Source organism: Amblyomma americanum, chromosome 1 (genome assembly GCF_052857255.1).
Source record: "Amblyomma americanum isolate KBUSLIRL-KWMA chromosome 1, ASM5285725v1, whole genome shotgun sequence".
Classification (NCBI taxonomy): Eukaryota; Metazoa; Arthropoda; class Arachnida; order Ixodida; family Ixodidae; genus Amblyomma; species Amblyomma americanum.
In genome coordinates this window covers 75,168,769-75,195,324 of record NC_135497.1, presented here as the reverse complement: position 1 = coordinate 75,195,324, position 26,556 = coordinate 75,168,769, and the positions used below count along the sequence as shown (strand labels likewise).

Here is a 26,556-nt window from a genome sequence, read left to right as displayed (position 1 = left end):
AGACAGAAAATAATCAATTCTTTGTAAATATCTTTAGCAACACCTGGTTTTGCATTTGTCTAAACTTCAAAGGGCTGTCGCATGACGGCAAATTTTTTCCCTAAAAATATTTTGGGAAATAACTTTTGGCAGCAGAATAAAGAGCCATAAATTTTATGGAAGAAATCGGGGTGGCTTGAGCGCAAAGTTTGGTGCATTTCGTGTGGAAGGACCCTGTCCAATAAGAAAATATTAGATTGTACTAATGTAAGCCCATGTTGGGGACAACTCTCTGCTGGGGAACAACTCTGAGGAAATGCGTCACATTTGTAACTGCTGCGATGTGTCCTTTGTTTAAACCTGCAGGCACTGAGCTCACCTTTAACTACAACCTGGACTGCCGTGGTAATGAGAAAATCCCCTGTGCCTGTGGTGCGAAGAACTGCAGCGGCTACATTGGACTGCGACCAAGGCGGCCAGCTGAATGTGAGCCCAAGCCCAAGCGTCGCAAGGGCCCCCGAGGGACGGGGACACAAGACTAGGGACACGAGGGACAGGGACACAAGAGACTAGGAATTGCTACATAAGAATATGTTGATCAGGACATTGAAAGTACATGTCCTTGCTTTGTTTTCTGTTTGCACAAACTGGACACGAGGGACTAGGAATTGCTACATAAGAACATGTTGATCAGGACATTGAAAGTACATGTCCTTGCTTTGTTTTCTGTTTGCACAAACTTTCACGACGTATATCAGCCGAGTTGGTCATTGAGGGACTAGGAATTGCTACATAAGAACATGTTGATCAGGACATTGAAAGTACATGTCCTTGCTTTGTTTTCTGTTTGCACAAACTTTCACGACGTATATCAGCCGAGTTGGTCATTGCTGTCAACAAGTCGTTGGTGGCGCTTTAATAAACTGTTTCATGAGAAAACAATTCTTATCGTCCTTACTGATGATAGAGTGTGCTGTGACAAAGTGGGCACATGTCACGTACATACAACCATTTTCGAAGACAAGCGCTGTGAAAAAAATGACGACATCGAGTCACTCTGGCTGTCTGCAGTTCTTGAAAGCATATAGTACACACATCATCTAGTTCACGCAATTGTTGGCTTGTTGCCTCTGGTAGTGAGTGCAGTTTGTAGAGGGCGGCTCTTCGCCGTGCACAAGCTTTCCAGCCAGCCTTGGCTTGCTGCCATATGTTGAAGTAGGCATGGAAGCACATCATGAAAGCACGTATGGTACCACGTGACTCAAACGCAAATATCCAGGCACCATTGAAAAGAAGGAAGACTCCAAACAGAAACTCGAGGACGCTGCCCGTGGCCCGAAGATAGTACACATAGTCGTCCAGCGGCTCCCACATGGTCTCGCGGCGAGCATCCGCCAGGAAGAGCAGGTAGATGAGCAGTGAGATGATAACCTTGACAACCAGCTCTGCGCTAAACGCGCTGACTGCCAGCAGCCAGGTGCTGATTGGCTGGTGTGTCCACAGGTAGGCAAGCAGCGCGCAGGGGCAGGCTGCGAGTGCCAGGCTGAGGCCCAACGCGCGTGCGTGCCGCTGACGCGACCCGCTGCGCGAGGCGCCCAGCGACACCAGCAGCGGGCCCAGCATGCCCTGTACGAAGTGCAGCACGGCCGTGGCCAGCAGGCAGAGGTTTCGCACCAGCCGGGCCAGGCGGCGCGGCGGGTCGAGGCCCGTGATGCCCGTCTGCAGCGCCAGCACCAGGAACAGGAGGCCGGCCACGGTGGCCAGGCTGCGCTCTGGACTGCCCTCAAGCAGCAGCAGGCGGCGCGCCGCGGCCGCCGTCAGCCGCGCCAGGGTGGCCACCACGCTGGCCATGCCCAGCAGTGCCACACTGGTGTCGCAGCCCCGCGTGGCCAGCTGCGCCAGGGCCTGCGCCAGGGGCAGCCGCGGTGGCAGCAGAGCCGCATGCGCCGCCACCCGCAGTGCCCAGAAGACACGCAGCACGAGCGGGGCCCTCAGGCGTGCCCAGTGGGCCTCCAGCAGCGCCTGGCCACCCACCTGGCCCAGCAGCGCCCGCGCGCGCGCCACGTCGTCCGAGCCAGCACTGGCGGCGCGCAGCGCAGCGCGGGGGCCACGAGCAGCAGCTGCGCGATTAGTGCGGACGCCAGCGGGCTAGCTGGCAGCAGGCACACGCTGGCTACGGTCGGCGCCAGCAGCGTAAGTGCCAGAGCAGCCGTGGCCCGGGGGCCCCGACCGGCCGACAGCAACAGCGCCAGCAGCAGCTGCAGAGCGTAGTTAGCGCCCGTGCGCAGCAGGGCGCCGGGCTCCAGCCGCAGCAGCTCGAGCAGCAGGCTGCCGTCATGCGACAGGTCCTCGGCGTAGCGCACCAGTTCCCGGTTGCACACGTACGACCAGAGCACGGCACCCAGCGAGCTCAGCCAGAGGTAGACGTGCAGCAGCTGGCGCGTCTGCAGCACCGCCATCACCAGTGCGCCCAGGAAAGCTGCGCATGATAGCCCCGTACAGGACAGTCATGAATACGGTGATTTTTTTGAGCGAAAGCTCCACTTCTCGCCTACAAACCTTGAAGGTCATGTTACGGCACAGATATGACCTTAAAGCGGCCTCAATAAAAAAAAACAACAAAATTGTGGCGTAGGTGGGAATTGAACTAGGGCATCCGCCATGCGAGACGGGGACGCTTCCACTCCGCCATGACTTTTTTTCTTCTTTATTGCCTGTTCGACTCTTCGAAGTGAATAAAGGCGCGTCTAGTCTAAAATGTCTAAAAAAACGTACCTTCGAAATATGTACTCCGGCGTACATGAATAATTTAATTATGTGCATGCAAATTAGATATCCCAATTAAACAAGTAACAAAATAAGTTTCTGGTGAAACGTACTGGTGCACTCTACTGATGCGATGATTCAGGTGTTCTTTGTTTCCATAATGTTTCAGGGCACCTTGACCTTTTTGGATGTATTGTTACATCATTCTACTCTTGTGAAAGCCTGGGAAAGGCTCACAGTATTGTGAGATAAATTTCCTTCGTATATGGCGTGCAGTCGTAGCATCATATGGCACCCACTGAAACCCAAACACGTGACGACGCACGGCGATGGTCCAGCAGATGGTGCGCATCTAGTTAATGCACAGATGTCTTAGAAACGCGTTTCCCGAGTTACGTACTGAGGCGTTTCTGAATAATTTAATTATGAGCGTGTAAATTGCACATATTCCAATTAAAGCGAGCAGCGAAGGTGTCCGGAACGTACTTATCGTTACAGATATAATCTAATACACTATAGTTACAGACACCAGACTGCGTATAGTTGCCTGATACACCTCAGCTTTCGCTGTTTAACCAGGCTCAACAGTAGTTAAACCACAGATTTTTTTTTCTTTTCATCCTTAACTGGTTCCTATTGCCCCCCACCTCTTGCTGACCAGACTTGACAGCGTCTGGTCTCTCAGGCTGGCGTGATGTTTGCTAACGGCTGGAACTGAGTGAGCCCAATAAACTTGCCTACTACTACTAGGCGGGTCAGGCCGAGTTAGCACTATGGCAAGAAGCGGGCTGGGCCAGCTGGGCCCATCTGGTAATATAAATCAGTTACGATGAAAGAGAAGGCCCTGTTACTATATCAATCTCCACCGAGAGGGGATGGAAGAAAGGCGCCGTAATGAAGAGCGCCGGTTGAATATCGAACACCTGGGTTTTTTAAACATTGCATAGCAAGTTTTGCGTGGCGGCCGCCACGGCTGGACTCAAATAAACGCTGTCGCGGCAGTCTGGTCACATGAATGGGAGGAAAAAAATGTGAACCTGTTTGCTGCGCCTCTGACACAGCCAGTGCGCCGCAAAATAGCGGTTCAGCACAGCGTTACTGCGCAAGTGCCCCGAGGGGCCAGGTATGTGTGCACTTAGTCTCAGGACCATCTGCACATGTGCTTTTGGAGGCTGGTGGCAACGGTATAATACGGACGTAAGTTTCAGCATAGCATGACTATCGTTGCAGCTACCTTCTGTGCGTGCGCACTGGCGGCTGTGGTGACGGTTCACATAAGCATCGCCAAGTGCGGATGCGCAGTTGGCTCTGAGGAGGCAGGTGCAGTGCACATGGTCCCTCGGGGCTGCTGTCCAGGAGAGAACGTGCACGAATGGGAGTTCTAAAGCTGCAGGCAATTGTAGCTTAACAAGAAAAATGTAGCGCATAAGAACGAGGACAGGAAAAAAGGAACACATGCAAACAGCGCTAACTCGCCATTTTGCCTTGTCTTTTTTTTTTTTTTTCAGATTCCAAAATGCACCACCACGGCCAAGTAATCTGATAGTAGCTTGCGTCGCGGCAAAAACGTAACATTCCATACGACAAGACGCACGGCTCAGGCCTCGGAAGTCAGCATGAAGTGGCGGGTGATTCCACTTACAGCGCTGGGCTACAACCCGCCAGAGACCGACACCCCCAAGCTGACAACCCTCACTCCTCACAAAGCAACCTGCAGCTGAAGCCACTGCCCCGAAACATGCACCCAGACCACCGCAAAGGTCGCAGGGAAGCACGCGCATCCCACCTCACAAAACCATACAACAGAAGGTAAGACATACATACACCGACACCACACAGCCGCCTTCATGGGCACAGGCACTACACTAGGAGCAGCAATGCTGAGATCCACGAACACCACAGAGGCAGAATGCCTGGCCACATACAGGGTGTTTCACGTAACTTGAACCAAGGATCAAAAAAAAACTTAGGTGCAGTCATGCGAAAGCATTTCTCCTACTGGTGTCGATTATGTTGGTGCGTGTTTGTTTCTTTATTTAGGTTGGTAACAACTTTATTTAAGGTCCTGCAGAGCTTTCGCCGACGGGGCCTTAGGTCTCTCACATGGGGATATCGAGGTGTTGCCTTGCCGGCCTGCTGGACGGCCCAGAGTTGGTCACCGAGGCTGGGGCTGCGCAAGGCAGCGCGCACCGTGGCGGGAGGGTTCCGGAGTTAGCAAAGTATTACCTGGAGGGAAAGCTGGCGCCACCATCTATGCGAGTTTCTTAAAGGGCATTTCATCCACCATGGGAATGCCGGGAAACCAGCTAGCGTACCTGGCTTGGTCCTAAATCATTACGACTGCAGAAATAAAAATTTTCACAAAACATACATTGCAAGGAAGCACTGTTTTACACAATGGTTCCACTATTGCGCATTATGAACCAACTAGCCCAGCAATTTACTCTATTGAGCTTTTACAATCAATATGTCCAGTAATAAAATATGCTTACCGTACATTGCAATAAATGAGCACAGAAGAACATAGGCATAAACGATCACCGAATTTGCTAATGGTGAGAGAGAAAGACATGGGAGAGGCCTTTGCCCTCTAATGATTACTGAGGGCTTTCTCTTCATGCCGTCAAATATAGCTAACCGTGGAAAATAATTTCGTGCGTTTAACAGACACGCTTTTCAGAGAGAATATTCTTTAAAAAAAAATTGTAAGCGCTTTAATACAGCACTTTAGAATCTTCCATTTTCGTATGTGAAAAACAAACGTTTCATTGGTGTAGTCTGCTGCTGCTGCTGGATGCGCCCTATGTCAGTGCATAGGATATATGTTCTTGCCATGAGAAACTTGCCTGAGCCCCCGCTTTTCGATGAGAAACTAGCTTGCATGCACTAAGTGCCGGCTCTCGGCATGTCCTGGCACTGCGCTTACAGGTTTTGCACAGAAAAGCATTAATTAGGAACCGCAAACTTGTCCCACCACAAGTAAGCGATGGCCGTGTTCATGCTGATAACCAGAGTACTGCAGAGAAGACGTGGCATAAAAGAAAGTGACACTCTGAAACTCGTAAGAAGTTTGATCATAAGTTGGGTTACCTACTCCCTCCCATACTTCCAAACAACCCAAGGGGAAAGGGACCAAATCAACGCAATCATTCGGAAGACGTATAAAACGGCCCTTCATCGGCCGATGCATACAGCAAACGAGAAGTTACTAGCACTCGGCGTTCACAATGCATTCGAAGAGCTGGAAGAGGCACAGCTAGAGACGCAAAAGGAAAGGATGGTGCAAACAAGAAGCGGCAGAAGAATCCTAGAAATGGTAACTTAGAAAAAATACTAGAAAAGGAAGCAGACATCCCCGACAACGTCAGAACCACTATCAAAGTCTGCTCGCTCCCCAAAAACATGGACCCAAACCTGCACCCGGTTAAAAGAAAGGCGAGAGCAAAATACATAGAAGAGAAACTGGCGGTCCAAAAAAAACACAGTGTATGTGGACATGTCCAGATATAGAGGAAGAGACGTGAGAATAGCAGCGGTAGCACTCAACTGGGAGGGTGCAGAATTTGCTAGCGCATCCATTAGAAACGGTACGGTTGATGAGGGCGAGCAACTCGCAATTGCTCTAGCGATTGCCGAAGGCAACCGGATCGGAAAATCTTTAACCATCCTAACGGACTCGAAAGAGGCATGCAGGAACTATATGAAAGGAAGGATAGGTAAATGTGCAAGACAGGTACTAGCACGAGTGGCTCCAAAAAAGGACCAGGCGAGGCATGTTATTTTCTGGGTGCCCGGACATGCGGAAGTATGGGGCAACCTCAGGGCCGATGAGACCGCTCGAGCTTACACGAACTGAGCCTCTCATCCACTCAGGCTGGAGGGGGCCTCAGAAAAAGTAACGCCCGCCTTCTCAGAAATCACCAATTACTACAGGGGAGGAAAGGAAAAGATATCCAGAACCGTACTCTAGCCTGACTCAGGAAGAGACGGTCATATGGAGGAGACTCCAAACTGAAACCTTAGCTAATCTTTTCATATTAAATAAGATGTATCCAACGCAGTACAGGGACACGTGCCCCAAATGCGGAGGCAGACCGACCATGTATCACACAATGTGGGAGTGCAAGGACAATTATAGTTTCCATAATCAAAAAGAACCGTGTCGGGAGCAGTGGGAGGAAGCGCATCCCAGCCACATTCCAGCCTTCCAACGAAGGCTGGTACAACATGCTATGAAAGCTGCCAGATCCAATGGGGCCCTGAAATAGGAGCTCCACCCGCTGAAGAGGGCAAAGACATCGCAAGATGAAGACGACCTCTGAACTCTGAAGTGTATAGAAACTAGAGCAATAAAGTTTATCCTATCCTATCCTATGCTGACTAGTGCAACACGCGAGTATTTGCGTGAAATTGAAGAAATTTCCTGCATGCAATGCGCAGTCACCACCAGTCTTCGGAATGAACCAAACGCAATCCTCGGCGAGCACGGTTAACATAAGTTGCGCTTTTAAAAGATACGTGTCGCGGAGACTCTTACAGCAAATAAGCAGGTTGGCCACGGCAGCAGACAGCTGCGTTCTCAGTTGACAAAAAAACCTTGTTCGCTTCTTTCACATTTCAATGCACAAGTTCCTGTTAAGCAAACCCAGCTTGCTGCGTAAATTGCTTCCAGTGAAGGGGCAAACGGACTTTAGGCCTAGCAGGCACCAGACACTGTGCACAGCTCACTTCGCGTCAAGTGCCTTCAGATCTCGAACTGTGTGCGTAGCTCCACTACACAACTGCAAAGCGCACAAAACATCAGTAAAAACTACAGTGGTGAAAACGAAATTGAACAACCAAACAAAACATTCTGTAGCACAGTTAACAAGCCACCAACTGTGAATCCGAAGTGCTGTCTACACGGCATGCCTCGGGCGTTCATGGTGGATGAAGTGCAGAGCCACCAGCTTTCCTTCTAGTGAATAAGAAACTCTATGGGAGTCGGCTTCAAAAAATGTGACGCAACCGCCTCTCCCGAGTTGTTTCCTTCCTCCATGGTTGAAACCGATTGACAATGTTTCCAGACTTGTGGCGCTCCCCGGTATTTTTTTAATTCCGATTAATTGGCAAGGTAAGATTTATGCAAAATTTCAAATATTCACTTCAGGGTCACGTGCATTTCGTTAAGATTTATATGGCTTTAAGAAAGGAGTCCAGTTTATTGTAGCAACGTAGGTACTTCCTACGTGGTCTTTTTTTCCTGCGTTTAAAGAAAACCCGTGAAATACGAAAAAAAAACGTGACTGCGCTCATGCGCTACCATATTCCAGCACTCCCAAAACGCGTTTTGAACGAACCCGCCGCGGTGGCTCAGTAGTTAGGGCGCTCGGCTACTGATTCGGAGTTTCCGGGTTCAAACCCGACCGCAGCGGCTGCGTTTTTATGGAGGCAAAACGCTAAGGCGTCCGTGTGCTGTGCGATGTCTGTGCACGTTAAAGATCCCCAGGTGGTCGAAATTATTCCGGAGCCCTCCACTACGGCATTGCTTTCTTCTTTCACTCCCGCCTTTATCCCTTCCCTTACGGAGCGGTTCAGGTGTCCAATGATATACAAGACAGATACTGCGCCATTTCCTTTCCCCAAAAACCAATTATTATTATTATTATTAACGAACGAAACGTGCGAGCGGCTGCCACTCAGTTCGACAGGCTGCAAAATAATAAAAATAAAACGGAGGCTACTTGAAATACGCAAGCTTCACAGCTTTCCCTTCCTTTTTTTGTTTTGTCTGCACGATGTCTCGGTAAAAGCCCCGTTCGAATTGGCTATCGGTGGCCTGCCTATCACTTATCGCAGATCGCACCGCACGCTTTCCATGTTCAGGAAGAAAGTGCTCACGCACTTTCAAGACTATGCTGATAGCGGCGTCGGCTGCACACTTCGAGACGGTGAGTGCGCAGACTTCATTCATTCAGAACGCGCTTGGTAGCGCTGCAATACGGTAGCTCAAGAGCGCGATCACATTTTTTTTTTCCATATTTTGTGGGCTTTCCTTATATGCTGGGTAAAAAGGACCATGGAGAAGATGCGTAGCTACTATAAACTGGATCGGTTGTTTCGTAACTTAATAAAACGCACGTGATCCTAAAGTTAATAATAGAAATTTTACATGTCTTAAATAATTAAAGGAAATTAAAAGAATAGTCTGAGGAGTGCCACACGACGGAAAGCAGCATGTCGTTGGTTTCACCCAGCTACGGTGCGCTGCTGCTTTTTTTTTTTACTCCTTGGTTCAAATTACATGAAACACCCTGTATATGTCTACAGCGCACATCTGCACCCTGCTCACAGACCACACGGCCATCTGTACTGACTTCCAAACAACATGCAGTCTTTTCTGTAAAGGCGCCGTTCTTTCCTCTTCAGCCCACTTACTATCTACGCTACCAGCACCACATCAAAAAATCACCATTACATGGGGCCCTGGGCACCCAGGAAATGAGCGCGTTCAGGCGTTTGCCCGCGAACTTAGCGTCCGGGCGCCGTTGGATGATCTCCCCAACCCACAACCATACGCTTACACCGAAAACGAGCCCCTTGACTACCATCCTGTCATGCAGCACTACAGGCAAAGCCGCATCATATATCCTCCTCCCCACTAGACCGCTTACAAGGCACACATTAGCGACAAGTTACTTCAAACGAACTTATTCCCATCCCTTCAACCCACTTGTTCCACCCTACCCTCTTCATTTCGATCACCTGGGGATCTTTAACGTTTACTGACAACACACAGCACCCAGCCGTGGCAGCCACGTTTCGATGGAGGCGAAGGAAAAAATAATTGGTTTTTGGGGAAAGGAAATGGCGCAGTATTTGTCTCATATATCCTTGGACACCTGAACCGCGCCATTAGGGAAGGGATAAAGGAGGGAGTGAAAGAAGAACGGAAGAGGTGCCGTAGTGGAGGGCTCGGGAGTAAATTTGACCACCTGGGGATCTTTAACGTTTACTGACAACTCACAGCACCCGGCCGCGTTTCGATGGAGGCGAAGGAAAAAAAAATAATTGGTTTGGGGGTAAGGAAATGGTGCAGTATCTGTCTCATATATTGTTGGACACCTGAACCGCGCCGTAAGGGAAGGGATAAAGGAGGGAGTGAAAGAAGAAAGGAAGAGGTGCCGCAGTGGAGGGCTCCGGAATAATTTCGACCACCTGGAGATCTTTACCGTGCACCGACATCGCACAGCACACAGGCGCCTTAGCGTTTTTCCTCCATAAAAACGCAGCCACCGCGGTCGGGTTCGAAACCGGGAACTCCGAATCAGTAGCCGAGCTTTGAAAAAAAAAAAAACTGAAAATTCAGTTTTGAATAAAAAAACTGAAAATTTGTTTTTTTTGGGAAAGGAAATGGCGCAGTGTCTGTCTCACATCTCTGCGGACACCTGAACCGCGCTGTAAGGGAAGGGATAAAGGAGGAACTGAGAGAAGGAAGTAAGAAAGATGTCGTAGTGGGGGCCCCGGAATAATTTCGACCACTTGGGGATCCACTGGCATCGCACAGCACACGGGCGCCTTAGCATTTCGCCTCATCTAAACGCAGCCGCCGCGGTCGGGTTCGAAACTGGGAACTCCGGATCAGTAGCCGAGCGCCCTGACCACTGAGCCACCACGGCTCTTTTTTTGTCTTTACTGCCTGTTTCGACAGTTTACAACAGATCACAAACATGTTTATTCGCTACATTCTCAAACATCAAAAGCGGACATGCGTTTCACGTAAGAAAATCAAAACTGTTTCAAACACAACTCTCCCATCAACTCGATAACTTCATCTCCAAAACATAGCTCCTTGTACACTTCACGCAGCTTAAATATGTTTTCTTTGAAGTAATCTCGGACAGACCGCGCATCTTCATCGCAGTGTCTTACAGCCATCCTGCTTCGCCAAATGCTGTGTAGGCCAAGAAGGAAAATTACATCATATTTATAAAGAGCCGGCTCAACGTCCAGGAATCGTATCCCATACGACGTCAAGGGGTAAGCCTTTCTTTATTGTATGCTGGAGCACGTCCCAGAAGAGCAGCGCATCCCAGCAATCAATAAAGACGTGTTCTATTGACTCTGGTTTGACATAACAAGCAGTCCAGCACCCATGGTAAAAACCAATCACTTCTCCTCCATCCATGTTTTCACCGGCAACATACCAGTGTGCAACTCGAAGAAAAATGTCTTCACACCTGCTGGCACCACCATTTTCTTTACTCTTTTTAAACATTTCCTCCTTGGCCTCCACTATACCGAGATCGATATATTGGCTCAGGGAAGACACAGTGAAGCAAATCTTTTAGCAATTTCTTACGCGTGACATTTGAAAGGTATTCCAAGCTTGAACCGAGCATTTGGAAACCGGGAAAGCGAAGACCACTTCTTTCAAAAATCTACTTGCACTCTATCGCATCCCGTTAACAGTGGAAATAACAGTTTAATTGGCAAAGCCGAAGAAAACCTCACTTGAATAAAAGTCCGCAGGAAAGGGTCGCATTGATTTCGAAGAAACAAATCTTTACACCACCTGCCTAAGGTACAGGTGTGGCAAAGAAAGTCCCCCTTTTCTCAAACGCAGAAATAAATTATCACGTTTATAATCCTCTCTCATGAGGACTGCCAAACAAAAACGGCAAAGAGACGATAAAACTTTTGAATATATATTGGGGCCTGGCTTCTAAAAGTTACTTTTCGAACATATCCTCACCCCGCCGCGGTGGCTCAGTGGTTAGGGCACTCGGCTACTGATCCGGGGTTCCCTGGTTTGAACCCGACCGCGGCGGCTGCGTTTTTATGGAGGCAAATACGCTAAGGCGCCTGTGTGCCGTGCGATGTCAGTGCACATTAAAGATCCCCAGGTGGTCGAAATTATTCCGGGCCCTCCACTACGGCACCTCTTTCACTCCCTCATTTATCCCTTCCCTTACGGCGCGGTTCAGGTGTCCAACGATATATGAGACAGATAATGCGCCATTTCCGTTCCCACAAAACCAATCATTATTAACTGAGCCACCGCGGCGGGGTGAGGATATGTTCGAAAAGTAACTTTTAGAAGCCAGACGCCAATATACGGTTACTGAACAGGAATTTATTCGGCATCATCAAATCTACGGTTTGACATCTCATCTGGTTCGGTAGTAGGTTCATGTAGAAAAGAAAAAGTTTCGGCATTTGTATCAAGCGTTATCGACATCATTTTGCAGAGCTATTGCCGTTTAAAGTAGCTCCTGTGATGTTTAATGAGTTTTAGAAGACAGGCAGGTTTTGCATATCGCGAAGTGCTGCGTAGGCGATTCATGACGGAAGCCAACAGTCACTGAAACCAAGGAGCATAGGGGATGTTTTTCTTTTTCTCCAATTTGTGGTGTTAATTCATTCTAAATTAATAGTGTAAATATTCAGACACTTAAAGATAACTGATCAGAAAGCAGAAGAAAAAACAACCACATGCCGCTGATGGAATCCAAACCCACGACCTCAGAATTTCTCGTCCGGTGCTCTACCAACTGAGCTACGGCGACAGCTGTCCAATCTTCTGCCTTCAGGGCTATTTATGCGTAGTACAAACGAACCTTGGATGGATGGATGGAAGGTAGGAGCGTCCCCTTTGAAACGGGGCAGTGGTTGTTGCCACTATGCTCAGTTTATTTTTCCTTTATTTTTGTTTACTCTGCTGTAAGTTAATACAATTCGCCATTTCCTTTAAAAAAACAAACGTCTTCCTACACTTTAAAACTTGTCACCTTTCTGCTTTTGCGCCACCAATCCTCCAATCGCTTTTTGCTAATTTCCACCGCAGATTTATTTACATGACTATTGTTATCTCTAAACCCTAAGGCCTCAGGAAGAGTGACTGTGCCTGCATCGACATCGGGATGGATACCATCGCATTTTAGGATGGTGTTCTATTGTTTCTTCAGATTTACCACACACAGCACATCTTCTTCATTAAATTTTTTTTTAGTGCTCACCAGCACCACCCTCGTCCATAGCGGCGAACTACGTCCGCGAGACGGGCGGGGGGCAGCTTTGAGAAGACAACCTACTGCGCACAGCCAGTGATCAACCAATGACAGCGACCTCAGAAGTTTGAATACACGTCACGAGGTAAGCCCCATATTCAAATGTCGTATCCATCCTTGCCGAGGAGAAAACATGCAACTGAAATTAGGAGTTTACAGTCCTTCAGAGGAATATCTTTTTTAGAAACGCTGTGCGCTAAATAAAGAGACGTTCACAGGAAAAAAGGTAGAGCCGACAAGTCAGAAGCACACGTCCTGTGAACGTCTGTTTTCCTGTGGCTGTAGATTATGTCAGGACGGCGCGAAAGGAACAAGGACGAGAGAGGCACAAGAACACAGCAGGACAGCCCAAACCAAAGTACTTCTTGAGCAGGTTTCCTGTGAACGTCTACTTAGCGCACAGCCTTTCTAAAGACATCATGTACCAACTAGACCATCAGAAATTCTAAGCAAAATGACAACAAACGGTATCAGAACAACATTTTAGCCGTTTTCATGGACCGCGTAACCTTAACTGACCTTTGATCGTCACAGCCATCATTTGACTTTTGAAACCGAAAGCAAAACAGGTGAGCAGAAAGAAATTAGCAGTCGCAGGCGACAGGCACGTAGCCAGGAATTTTTTTTCAGGAGGGGCCCAAGGTAATTTTTTCTAGCTGGCGCCGGGGGGGGGGGGGGGGGGGGGGTGCTGGCAGTTTCTGAGCACTAAGTGAGAAGAGGGGCGGGGAGGTGGACTTGATTTCGGGGGAAGGGGGCCCCCCTTGGATACGTGCCTGGCAGGCGAATACCACGCGTTGATCCATGTGATGTATTATGCATGGTTACAGAGAATAAAATATGCAACTACAATTAGGTGTCTATACTCCTTTAACGCTTCCGGGCGGCGATACACTAACAGCAACGACCAGGGCGAACATCAGCTCGTTTTCCCGAGGGCTTCTTCGCAGCAGTGGCGTTTTCTTTTTTCGCAAGTGAGGACTGACACACACACACACGCCGCGCGGGGATCGTTGGACGCAAACCCTATTTCAGCCTTGCTGGTCAGACGCTGATTTTTCCACGGTGCCTATGGAGTACGAGTTCGCAAGTTTGACTCCGTTTGCAGCTGCCGGTGGGATCCGAACCCACGACCTCCGAAATTCGCGTCAGGTGCTCCACCAACTGAGCTACGTCGGCGGCTGTCTTCTACTTTCGGGGGCGTTTATATCTGCGTGTAACCTAACCTGGAGTCTTCACCAGCGCCACCCTCGTCCATAGCAGCGGACGCAGTACGTCCTGTATTACCACGAGTGCCACGTAGGAACGCGATCGAACGGTGATGGCGGAAGCTGTGTGACAACCCGCTTATATGCTACCTATAGCACCAAGACTGCCAGAGCCGAGGCCCTCGTTAGCCGCATAACAATGAAGGCGAAATGCAAAAATGCCTGTGCACTGGATTTCGGCGCACCGGTGGTCGAAATGAGTCCGGAGCCATCCGTCCGCTGTCATCCCTGAGGACAACTTCGTTCAACTTTTCTTCTTGGTAAAAAATCGATTATATGGCTCTTAGCGCACGGCAGCAAGACGCACCTACTGCTCATAATATTGCGTTAAAAAATTTTCTCGCCGCTCGATTCAAACGCGCGACGTCCACACCGAAAATGACTCCGTGATAGCCGCATTGAAGTGAATGGCGGTGCACTCCGGCCAATGGTGGGAAACTTTATTAGTTTCGGTTTTAACTACTCCAGCGAGTCTGGTGACTGGAGAAATGATGTATAAATATGAATCATTCCGACACAAGTATGCAACACGATATCAATAGAGGCAATGGCCGAATTGTCTGAAGCAACGCGAAATGAAGCTGCTCAGTTTTCGCTGGCAGTGGTTCTTGCCTCGCTCGGGTAGGAAGTTTTTTTTTTTTCCGTCTGGATACCGTTACCACGACCACGATACGGCGCTCCAGTTGGCTTTCCTCCAGCCGCTAAAAGAGGAATTGGCGCTGACGTCTGGACTGGCTTAGACTGGCTGAACAATGGTATACATTGGTCGCGAGGTCGAGAAGAGTCGCCACCTTGCAGTGCAGCGACGAACCCTCCATAGTGTGGATGCCCGCCCGCGTCGGCTGCTAGCCAGCAGTGTTTACGTGCGCACGTACGGCAGACATTCCTCGTGACTGTTTGTTTCATAGTTTCAGTGCGCTGCTATTTACTTGTCTGCCTCCTACGCTGCAATGAAGACAAAAATGGCTGGCGGTTCAGCATTGCTAAGCACGAAATATTGTGCGAAAGCACCGTTTTTTGCACGTGGACACTGCCACATACCACGTACCCGAAAGAGCGATTGAGGTGTCCACCGACCCAGGGAGCCAGTTATGCGCATCTTCAACTTTTTCATCGTCAATGTCAATGTACGCCGGCGGCCTATGCTCCAGTGCCATGTTTCTGCCACAACGTTGTCCACGCCAAAGCATGCAGCGCGCATATCTTTGTCACTACCGCCACATACATCAAAACGCGAATGTTAGTTTGATAGTAGTATTAGTTGATGAAGACGACGATGTGCAATGCATAGCGCGAGAGAGTGTTGCAGTTTAACACGAGGCGTGTTCGGCTGCGGCGATCGCATACTGCTCTCGTGCAGTGACCAGCGAAGCTAATCTGTTCGCGCCGCCGCGGTTTCAAATCCCAGTCGCGGATATTTATTTAACTTAGCACAAACTCAGAAACATCGCTTGATCTTGCTCGGGATTTACCCAGCATCAAAACTGTTTATGCCCAGTATACGTAATGCTGGATCACGACATCCTCCGTCGGTCTTCGGCACTTCAGATTTTTTGCCACGTTGCGTCTAACAGAGCGACGATGGGTTTCGAACCCGCGGCGGCGCGAACAGATCAGCTTCGCTTGCATGTGCACGAGAGCGCATATGCTACCGCCGCAACCGATCACCCCTAGTGTTGTTGTTGTGGTCGCCTCAAAAACGACAACACTGCAACACACTTTCGCGATATGCGTTGCACATCGTCGTCTTCACCAACTTCTATCTACAGTGCGAACAGACCAGATCAGCTTAACCTCGATCAGAGCTTAACCTGAGTCTAATATCGTCGCCAGACGCCGACGACCCAGCAAAGCAAAACCATGAGCCTGTCAGGCTAAATACATGCTTTCGCACGTCTACTCGGTTTAACTACGTTAAAACCCTACCACCTTTTCTTCTTATGTTAATCGGTTTCAAAAGACACATGTAAGGCGTTTATAAATCCTTTATTACTGCTAAACTTTTGCGGCTATTGCGCATCCGCCACATCGCAACAGTGAGCAAATTTTCCCACAGCAACTGTGAAAACGTTTCACATCATGCCCAGCACTTAAATGGAACTGCAACTATTACTCGGTCAAACTAGATAAAGGTAAGCCATTGTCAGCCAAGTAACATTGGTATTCGGCTAAGTGCGAGTGTTCTCCCGCTTAACCTCGTTGCTCCTGACAAGTAAAAATTAAAAAGGAATTGGTTTGGTTTATGGGGGTTTAACGTCCCAAGGCGACTCAGGCTATGAGGGACGCCGTAGTGAAGGGCTCCGGAAATTTCGACCGCCTGGGGTTCTTTAATGTGCACTGACATCGCACAGTACACGGGCCTCTAGAATTTCGCCTCCATCGAAATTCGACCGCCGCGGCCGGAATCGAACCCGCGTCTTTCGCGGCCAGCAGCCGAGCGCCATAACCACTCAGCCACCGCGGCGGATAATTAAAAAATAATACCAGCAACGTATGTACTACATCAGTCTATGGAGCGGAATATAATAGCACTGAATATCATACGCGCTTAACTATCTTTCCCATCATACGTGGCGGCGTTTACTTGGCGAGGAGTAACCAAAGTACCACAGGCACTAATTTTACTTACGTGTTTTGTTCATTCAAGTGATGCGTTAGCCATTAAAATACATGAATCACAACACGGTATTCACCTACGATCACTAAATAATTTATAACTTAATTTCTTCTTGATTTCGGTTTCAGCAACCTAACGATGGCTGTGACGTGTAGTTTGTGTTTAGGTCACGTGAGCAACGAAAAACTAATATATAAAATCGCTGATACATAGTTTTATTTCACTACAACACTTAAGCCAGCCTGTTTCAAGAGGTGGAATGACAAAAAACAGCGCATCAGCAGTTATATTGTCATTTTTTTCATACCTCACGTAACCTAAACACCAACTACACGTCACAGTCATCATTTGGCTGATGAAAACGAAACCGAAACAGGATCAACAAGAAGTTCTTCAGTGGTTGCAGGCGAATACCACAAGGTCATCCTAACGTCTAACGCATCATTTGAAAGAAGAAAACACGCAAGCAAAAATTTGGCGCTATTTACTCCAACATTTGAGATTAACGAGGAAAGTGCACACCAACCGCACAAAAATCTAAACAGGGAGCAAGGGGTCATTTTAAGGAAATTGCAGTCGAATACTTACATAAATCCTGTCAAATTCAGCTATATGTTTCCAAATCCGTATGATCCGCACTGCGCCTTCTGCAGTGAAGTGGCTGACTTATACCATATGGTATGGGCGTGCCAGAATAACCCAGCTATACCAAGATTCAATAACCCAACAACTGAGGACTAAGAAGCGGCGCTGTCCAGCTCACATTCGGAGGACCAGCTTTCGCTGGTGAATCAGGCAAGAGCAGCGGCAAAAGCCAATGGGCTCCTGGAATGAGGGCCCACCCAACCATTCTATCCATTAGAACGTTTTTCTCTCTCTCTCTCCTGTACTCCTTTAACAGTCACATGAATACGAAGACAATCGATTTCTTTCGGAACAGCGAATTAATATGAACGGTTTTATTTCTGGTACCTGTCTTCCGAACATCTCCTATTTGTATTTTGCCACTGCCGATAATTAAAGTGCTAAATAAATCTTGACTCCTTCAAAAATTTTTGCACATGCCTAACCGCACTCAAGAGCAGTGATCTGCAGTGTCTTCGTAGTGTTGTAGCTTGCACTTCAACATGTAAAAAAATTATTGCTGAAGCTCCTAAATTTTGGTACTGCAATACTCCCGTCATACGGCCAAACTGTCATTTTAACGACTGACACTCGCGTCTTTCAGAGTCATTCGCGCAGCGTTAGCTTCCCTATGTGGCAAAAATTCTTGTGCAATGCCGGTGGGATTTATTTTGGGGGAACAGTTCTGAGAAGCGCTGGTGTCGTCTAAAAAGACCAGATATGTGAGCTCACCATCTGTGGACACACATGCCGGGTGGTTACGCTGACAACGCTGCAGTTAATACACTTAGTCATCGACTAACTAAAGAACGCCAGTGAATGAGACCCTGTCTTCTTTGAGGCAGGTCAGGGTGGAAAGTATGTGTGCCTCTGTGTGGGCTCAGAAAATAGTAGCAGAGCGACTAATGTATCTTCGCAAAGTTCGTCGTGCCTCTGCCCAGCGAAGCGCCTCTCGTGGAAGACTAGCACAGCGGCTTCGTCTTAGGAATATAGTGGAGGGAAAGCGCACGCATAATACTTTGCTGGAAAAGGTATGTTTCGAATGGCACTTATCTTCTAAGTGTAGCACCGTGTCGCCACAGTGACACTTCATGAGGCGAAATGCACCCGCTGGCAGTCACACTAAATTTGCCAGTCTGACACCTGTATAGCTATATCACTTCTGTGGCACAGGCAGTGGCACGCACCTTGATGAAAAGGCAAAGAAAAAACAAAACTGGTGTTAGGCAAGTGTGATGCAATAAATATGTCAGGCCCGTGAGAACGGTACAAGGAAAACGCACGCCAAAACGTGAGAAAATAACAAAACAGGGGTAATGTGGTTGCGTGCCAGTCTCGTGTTTTTCTACAATCCGTGCTTCTTTTACACAGCGTTTGCCAATTCTACACATTTCTGTGCAAAATCGGAACATTTTTAAGAAGTATAGCACATCCATTGCACAGGGCACGTTTTCTTCGGCAGAAAGCACTCATACTACGTAAATACATAAATTTCTGCCCACATTCAGGACCGCCGCACAGAATTCCTCCATGACAAAGTAGTAGTTCACTGTTAAAGCTCTTCTTGTTACCTAAACAAGACGCTAATCACACGAAAATAATTATAAGCTCTAGAATTTTGATACCTGGCTTTTTTAATAAAGCCAAACATTAAAAAGCTGATTTCGTTTACTGTTGTGATTGCCAGGACGCCGCGGACCATACAGTTTCTTACTATTAATGTTAATAGTAAGAAACTCTATGCCGCGGACCGTGGTCCAGTGTTGCCAACTGCTGTTTTCTTTTTGTTGTAGGTCAACGTCGAGGCGAACAGGAAGTTTCCTACACCTGCCCTGGCCTCTGGCATCCATGCCCCCTCCCTCCAAAAAAACTTTACATGCGAAGTCGATCGGTAATGGAGACACATGTACAGTCGGGGACAGGAGTCTGGACCACATGTTCCTCAAACGAAGCCGATAGCTCTGCTACTAGCTGGCGGCTGGAGAACACACTTTTGGAGGTAAAAGTCAAAATTTTGTTCTTTCATCTCCACAAATGTGGTCTCCAGCCACGAGTTAATAGTAGAGCTATTGGCTTCATTTGAGGAATGCGTGGTCGAGAGGCTTTTGTCCTCAACTGTACTTATTATTTTTGGACTTTTGTTATTTAATAATACAGGCCTAACTTCAATTTGTCCACAGCACATGGATGCCTTGCATTTCCACTGAACTATCAAGGCGAGGTTGAGGTGTCATATAGTCTGAGCGTGTGAGGAAAATAACTCCAATCTAAAAAGCGACAGAAGATGCTGTTTCATGCATGTACTGGCTGGCTCAAACATTTCAAAAAATCAACATGGCTGGGCTGCACATTTATTCAACCCAGGATAGGCTGAGGTAGACTAGTATTTTGATTGTAAAATTAGGCATGCTTTAAATAAAAGCAGTTAGTTAATAACAAATGTCACAATTATTAACATGTTATTAGTCACAATTACCTGCTTCTAGGCTCCAAAAATTAGCTAATTCTGAAATATTTGATGAAAGGCATGACTTAAATGTGACTGAAACTGCATGCTCAGTGAAATCTAAGGTTCGACGACATATCATCTGGTCGGATAGTAGGTTCATGCCGAAAGCAAAAGGAAGGCCTACCACAGGTTGCTGTTAAAATGTTAGACGTTTCCACTACCGCATGGAAGCGTAAACAAGAGTGAACAAGGCTTCCGTGCGGAAGCCAAAACATCTAACATTTAACAACAACCTTTGGTCGGCGTTACTTTTCCTTTCAACATGCATGTTCAGTGTATGGAGCAACTGCTGGCATTGGTGCACACAGCTTCGGTTCCCCACATGATGGTACATCACACTGTCAGCACTTCCAAACAAACACTACGGCACTCAATATGGCATGCAACACAATATGTGCTCGAAGCTCATTTCACACAGCAGTATGAATGCAGTAATGCTGAAAAGTTAAGTATAAATTATATACAATCCTATATACAATTATATACAGTTTACCAATTTCCCTCAAGAGGAAAGTGTACAACAGCATAATCTTACCGGTACTCACCTACGGGGCAGAAACGTGGAGGCTAACGAAAAGAGTTCAGCTTAAGTTAAGGACAACGCAGCGAGCCATGGAAAGAAAAATGATAGGTGTAACGTTAAGAGATCGGAAGCGGGCAGAGTGGGTGAGGGAACAAACACGGGTTAATGACATCCTGGTCGAAATCAAGAGCAAGAAATGGGCTTGGGCAGGGCATGTAATGCGAAGGCAAGATAACCGCTGGTCTTTAAGGGTAACGGAGTGGGTTCCAAGAGAAAGTAAGCGTAGCAGGGGGCGGCAGAAGGTTAGGTGGGCGGATGAGATTAAGAAGTTTGCAGGCAAAGGGTGGATGCAGCTGGCAAAGGATAGGGTTAATTGGAGAGACATGGGGGAGGCCTTTGCCCTGCAGTGGGTGTAGTAAGGCTGATGATGATGATGATGATGATGATATACAATCCTTGCATGCTTGGTGAAGAGTATTACATCACACACAACTGCTGTAAGGTGCAAACCACAGTACAGCCACCACCAGCGCACTGCAGGTCACGTGGCGCACAACAGTACAGCACTGCCGAAAGCATGTAGGCCACTTCACACGTTTTCAGTCCTGCATCAATACTTCAAAGCTCCAGATATCAAGGAAGGGCATCCGTCTCAATACATGGAGTTTCAGAGCATCAAAAATGCCATAGGAGCCTACCTCATTACATGCATCAATGACTACTGCAAACCTGCAACCCATGCCAAGGCTTGTCGCATTTTTTCAATACTGATCTATTTATAATACTGCACTTCAAAAATTACACTAATTGTCCCACTGCTAGACTAGCATAAAGGCAGACGTTTCTTTTGCAGGTCCCAGCAATACTTTTGTTAGAGCCAATTGGCAGTTTTGAGACTTATTTCCCAAAATGCAAACTAGAGTGAGGAAACGAGTCTTGTCTTGTGCGTTTCATCCTTGGTTCCTCGCGCCAGTTCGCATTTTTGCAGATATGTCTTTTACCTGCTGAATCCATTTTATTTAACTAACATATTTCACTAAGCATATCATTCAGTAGCTGTTGCATATGGTACATAGTAAGCTTCAGGAAATGTTTGACTGAAAAATACATCAGTATTAATTATGCCATGAAAGCCTTTGCTATATTTGACATACCCAAGTCAGTGCTACAAAACAAAATTGCATTTAAAAAATTTAATTCTTTTCCTCATGCCATATGAGCAGCACAAAGGGTAAATATAATACTCTAAAGAATTTAGATATCTACATGTGAAAGTGCACTCGCCAGATTTTAACCGCTCAGTGTTCGCAAGCTTGTGGTTTGCATTTGAGCACTGCTGTCTTGACATATTAAACCTACTACATGAAGCAGTACAAGCTGAAATAGTTCCATGCTCCAGGATTGAAATGGCCACTTACACTGCATAAAGAGACTTTTTAGCTCCAAAAGTTGTTCCATTAAATATAGATCCAAAAATGCACAGCTGCAGTCAGAAGTTTTTGGAATGCGATACTAAAGACAAAATTTAACCTCACTGCTGTTTTCACATGCAGCCTGGAATATACAAACTCAGCCTAATTCTGGGAGTGTGAAATACACAGTGCACTTTATTAAATCTCAAACAGTGAGCACTGGACACAAAGAAATTAAATTTTTTTTTGTCAATTTGCATCAGAAGCCTTTTATACAAGACAAGTAAATGAATTACTTTTGTTCAATTTCTAGCAAACAAACCATCTTTGCGCTATACACGTTTAAACCCTAGACTGATCAGTGGATTTGTGTGTGTCAAAGCTCTTAATTTCGAGCACCAAGATTTCATTACTGTGCGCCGAAACCTCAATACATGGGTGTTTTCCCTTTCGCCTCCTTAGAAATGCGGCCGCCGATGCTGGAATCAAACCCACAAATTCCGTCACCGGCCACTGACCATAGACCCACCGTGGTGGGTTTGAAATCTGTGAGCCAAAAAAGTAACAAGCTATTTTTATGCCCGTGCATCATTGGTTTACTTTGCCCACTACAACCCTCTGTAACTTTCATGTGATCTTTTTTTCATTCCTCCACACATATTCACATATTCCTTTTAACAAAACATAATTATAAGGAAACGTGTCAGGAGGGCTTACACAACTACTGTCACTTGTCAACGGAGCAAAAATTTGTTTGAGCGGTACAAGCACGACTGCAGTAGTACCATGCCGGCTTGCCAGCCCATGCTTCATGTTGCAACGACTCTTCAATTATTAATGTGTCAGCTGCAGCAAAGAAGGAATTTGTCAGGAACTCAAATGTACTACGTCCCCTCCGCGCACAGATGTTCTGCTTTTGCAGGAACCTAGCTGAAGTCGGGTCAATCCACTGTCACACTATTTTGAATGGACAAGGTTTATACTGAGGTGCCGTGGCAACAATTTGTTGTTGAGACACATGAAGCAGAAACAACAACAGGCTGTTTCAAAAATGCACACTGACGTGGCTTGAAACGGTTGGGGGAAAGGCGCTATTTTTTGCTACCCCTGATGGCATCACCGCTCAGTGCCTAAAATGCACAGTTCTTCGCACACAATTTACGTCACCAGGCATCACAAAAACGACGGTAGCTTTCCCAGGTCGAGTGCACCTACCCTCCGCGAGAGGCGTCGGTATTTAGATGTTGCGTGACCAGCTGTGGTTGCCTGTTTCGCCCTTGGCCTGATAAGTTGGCTACTCCCATGGCTATTCCGATACACATCTCCCAGTCGCCCTGGCATTGCCCCGCGCCGTCGGCGCCAAATTCTACGGCCTGAAGCGAACTCCTGAAGCCATAGCAGCGATGCCAAAAATGCGACGTGAACACCACCGGTTTATATATTTTTTTCGTATTGCGCTTGCAACAAATCTAACGGCTCTGAGTTACGTTAGGCTGTTTTCCTTCATTCAACTTACATACCTGAGCAATTTTAACTCAACGAAAAAAAAAAAACCCATTCAGGCATTTTTTTTTTCATTTCCAGACACAGCAGTGCAAAAACGGGCAGCCAGCCTATTTATCTTTCGTACCGTGAAGACAAGAAAAAAACGCAGGTGACCGAAAATTGCTCTTCGGCTAGTAGGCGCTACTATGCTGTTTTCACCCAGTTAAGGCAGAGCGGTAGCCGCGGTGCCTGTAAAGTGAGAAAACTTTTTTTTTTTTTTTTTACAGACATCAAACTGCAACGCGCTATCCTGGACACATGGCAAACACAACTTGTTTCTGCCCCTTTTTAGTTAACTTAGATCGCAGTGGTCACACATTTGCTCAAAAATTCAGCCAACAGGTAGCTTGCTCCGAAAGCACTTGCTTTTTGGCGCGTATACCGCTGTACCAATGGCATCAACAACTAAAGTTAACTTTTTCTCGCGAAAAATACCAAACCAGCGTCGTCAACTAATTGCCAGCTTGCAGTCGACAGCTAGTAAGCATGCATAATCAAATGTTATGAGCGCATATGAGGTTCTTTGTCCACTCTTGACCGAGCTACAAATAGCAGAAACGTAGGCGCCTTACCTTGCAGGTACACAAATGACCACAACAATGTCGATAGGTCGAAGTGCGTAAAGAGGTCGTTCTCATGCACCGCACCGGACGAATTGCTTCCGTCACTGTTGTCTTTTATTACATCGACACCTGGTGCAACAGCCCCACTGTCATATCGTAGTCCCAAACTGCAGCTTAGAACGGCGTCCATCACGAACAACGGTGGCACTCTCAGGATGACGTCGAGGGCGGCCCAAATACGTCCTCGGACCGACATATTTCTTTTTAAGCAGACACTGCAAGCTCAACCACCGAAGAAATGCATCGCACATAGAAACGCTCCACGACCACACACACACACATCGACCACGCTTCGCGCTACGAAAACCATAGACTGGCGATGACTGTAGTGTGGTAGTAGTGCAGGCAATAAGCGACACAACGCCACACCGGCAGCACGGCGGACACAGCAAATAGGGCAACAAAGTGGAGAGCGGAGGAAATGTACCCTTACATCTACCGCAACGCTTTTTGTTTAGGAGTGTTGACAAGTGCCATTTGCGGCCTTAGCAGCTTTTAACATGACGTGACGTGAGCGTGAATATTTTACAGAAAGTCGTCGTTCAATACAGCAGCAAAGAGTGATTGCATTCAGCTCTGTAGATGTAATTTTAACATCTAAAGTTCTGAATACGGTGTGCGCATGTTAGGAACGGTCGGAATACAACCCGTGCAGTAGCTACGGATCAACAGGTGCAAGCGGAATGGCGCTACTGACCGAGGTAACGCCGGTCCGCGGCGTACTATTATTTCTGCACTAGGCCAGATGTAAGCAGTAGTGGGCACTTTGGTACGGCTGTTGAAACGTGCAGCTATGCGGTGAGCTCCTGGTTCTGTCTCGTGCCATCACGGCGAACTCTTGCACGCATCTCTCATCCCATGTCTCGATGCACTGAAACGTGCTTACGCATGGCTAGTCCGAAAGCCTGTTGGGTGCGTTATTTTTCGCTCGGGCCAGGCTGTTCAGGTAGGCTCTTTATGCTGGCTGCTATTTTTAGTCGAGACATCATTCGTGACTGCCGCCTTCTCTGTAGCGCTCTTGGCTGCAGCTTCTTGAGCAGCCAGCCCCTTCGCGATGGCTTCTTTGGCGATGGCGTCCTTTGTCACTGCCTCGTTGATATCGGTCTCCAGGGGCTCCTTGCGCTCTTGGTCTATCACCATGGCGTCGAAGCCTATGGTCGTCCCCAGCTGCATTCGAGCTCTCTCGAATATGGCAGAAAGCTTCTCCTGCACCACGTTGATGCACATGGAAGTCAGCGCAAGGCCGAACAGCAGATAGATGAAGGTGGCCATCATGAACATGGGGTGGTCTGGGACGTAGTCGCCGAACCCAATCGTGCTCATTGAAATGAAGACAAAGTAGAAGGCCTCGAAGAAGCTCCAATCCTCCCAAATGGTGAAGATGCAGGCGCCCACTGTCATGTAGATGGAGAGCAGAAGCAGAGCCAGCGACACGGGCAGGTTGAATTGGTCGTCAATGACGAGCTCCTCTTCGCTAGCCGCCTTGCTCACTTCCTCGCCGCCCTCCTCGCCACTTGGCGTGGTGGGCTCCGGCTTCAGATAGGCCGGGTACGGAACGTAAGCCATGGTGTCGTTCACCTTGCGCCACACGAAAGCGACGTACTGGAGCTGCGAAAGAAAACCCCTGTAGCACAGTGGCGTCACAAGTGGGTGTCACGTACCTGCGGCGGTGGCGCCTTCGCCTTGTGCTTGCCGCAGCGGCCCGTGCGGAAGAGCTGGCGCAGCGACAGGAAGAGCCATTTGATGCCGCGCGTGAACAGCTTGCCGAGGTCGGCAAGCACCATGAGCAGCAGCGGTATTCCGATGAAGGCGTACAGGACGGTCACCGCCATGCCACCCAGCGTGCTCGGGGCGATGTTCCCGTAGCCTGCGACATCCGGAATGTAGGTCGCGCTCCGCGGCGGCGCATGCACTCACCGATGGTCGTGAAAACGGTGCCGCAGTAGAAGAGCGCTCCCCAGAATGACCAGACCTTTTTCTCCGAGTGGCTCACGATGCGTGCTTCATCCTCGAGCACGCGCACCTGCGTCTCGAACTCGCGCAGGCGTCGCAGTGCGTGCCTCCGGAAGCTGGCCACGGATAGCGTGCGCTGGGCCCGCACCAGGTCCTCGATGATGTACTGGCGCGCGTTCAGGATGGTCTGCTTCTGCTTGTCTTCGAAGGGACCTTCGATGAGCTGGAAGAGCGCGGCTCCCATGGCCGCATAGGCTAGCAGCACGAGCAGCAAAAGGATGTGCGAGAACCAGCGCTGGCTGAAAGCCTTGACGCTTTGGGCGGCACGGACGGCGCAGCTGCGTGTCTTGTCGGCCGTCAGGTTCACAATGTGCATGGGATTGAGGATCAGGTATTGGGGCGGCCTCGTCGGGTCCGACTGCCAGCTGATGACCGACGGCTGGCTGAGGAACGCGGGCCGCCGGCCCGCTCGGGGCGACGGGCTCCGCGACGACATGTTCGCCTCTGCTGCCCCGCTGGGAGCGGCTGCCCAAATCGGGCGCAGACCGGGCGCCCCCAAGCAGCTGGGCCGCAGCCAAGCGGGCCTCCCCCCAAAATAGCCGCCACGCCAGCGCCGGGGCCCAGGTGGACCGCGCGCTGGCCTCTTCCGCATCATCGGTGCCACCTGCGGTCACCGCGGCCTGACCCTTCG

At 48.4% G+C, this 26,556-nt stretch overlaps 3 protein-coding genes across 3 annotated transcripts in view; 1 reads left to right on the top strand and 2 right to left on the bottom strand.

The window, feature by feature from the left end:
* NSD (Nuclear receptor binding SET domain protein) overlaps window positions 1-800 on the top strand; it is a 41,708-nt gene extending 40,908 nt beyond the window's left edge. The window contains exon 4 of the mRNA XM_077645944.1: window positions 346-800. Within this exon, the coding sequence (XP_077502070.1) occupies window positions 346-521 (176 nt within the window). The 3' untranslated portion in view covers window positions 522-800. The remainder of the gene's footprint in view (window positions 1-345) is intronic.
* On the bottom strand, window positions 798-24,108 carry Trc8 (TRC8 ring finger protein). Its single transcript, XM_077645946.1, is given in 3 exon segments — window positions 798-2,060; window positions 2,063-2,458; window positions 23,862-24,108. Coding segments are annotated over 3 exon segments (1,770 nt in total). The 3' UTR covers window positions 798-933.
* Window positions 23,949-26,543, bottom strand: LOC144113055 (TWiK family of potassium channels protein 18-like). The gene is made up of 3 exons (XM_077645949.1): window positions 25,830-26,543; window positions 25,574-25,779; window positions 23,949-25,520 (listed from the first exon to the last, which is right to left on the bottom strand). The coding sequence occupies exons 1-3, from the start codon at window positions 26,518-26,520 to the stop codon at window positions 24,855-24,857; spliced, it is 1,563 nt and encodes a 520-aa protein (XP_077502075.1). The 5' UTR covers window positions 26,521-26,543; the 3' UTR covers window positions 23,949-24,854.
* Window positions 26,544-26,556: the final 13 nt, after the last annotated feature.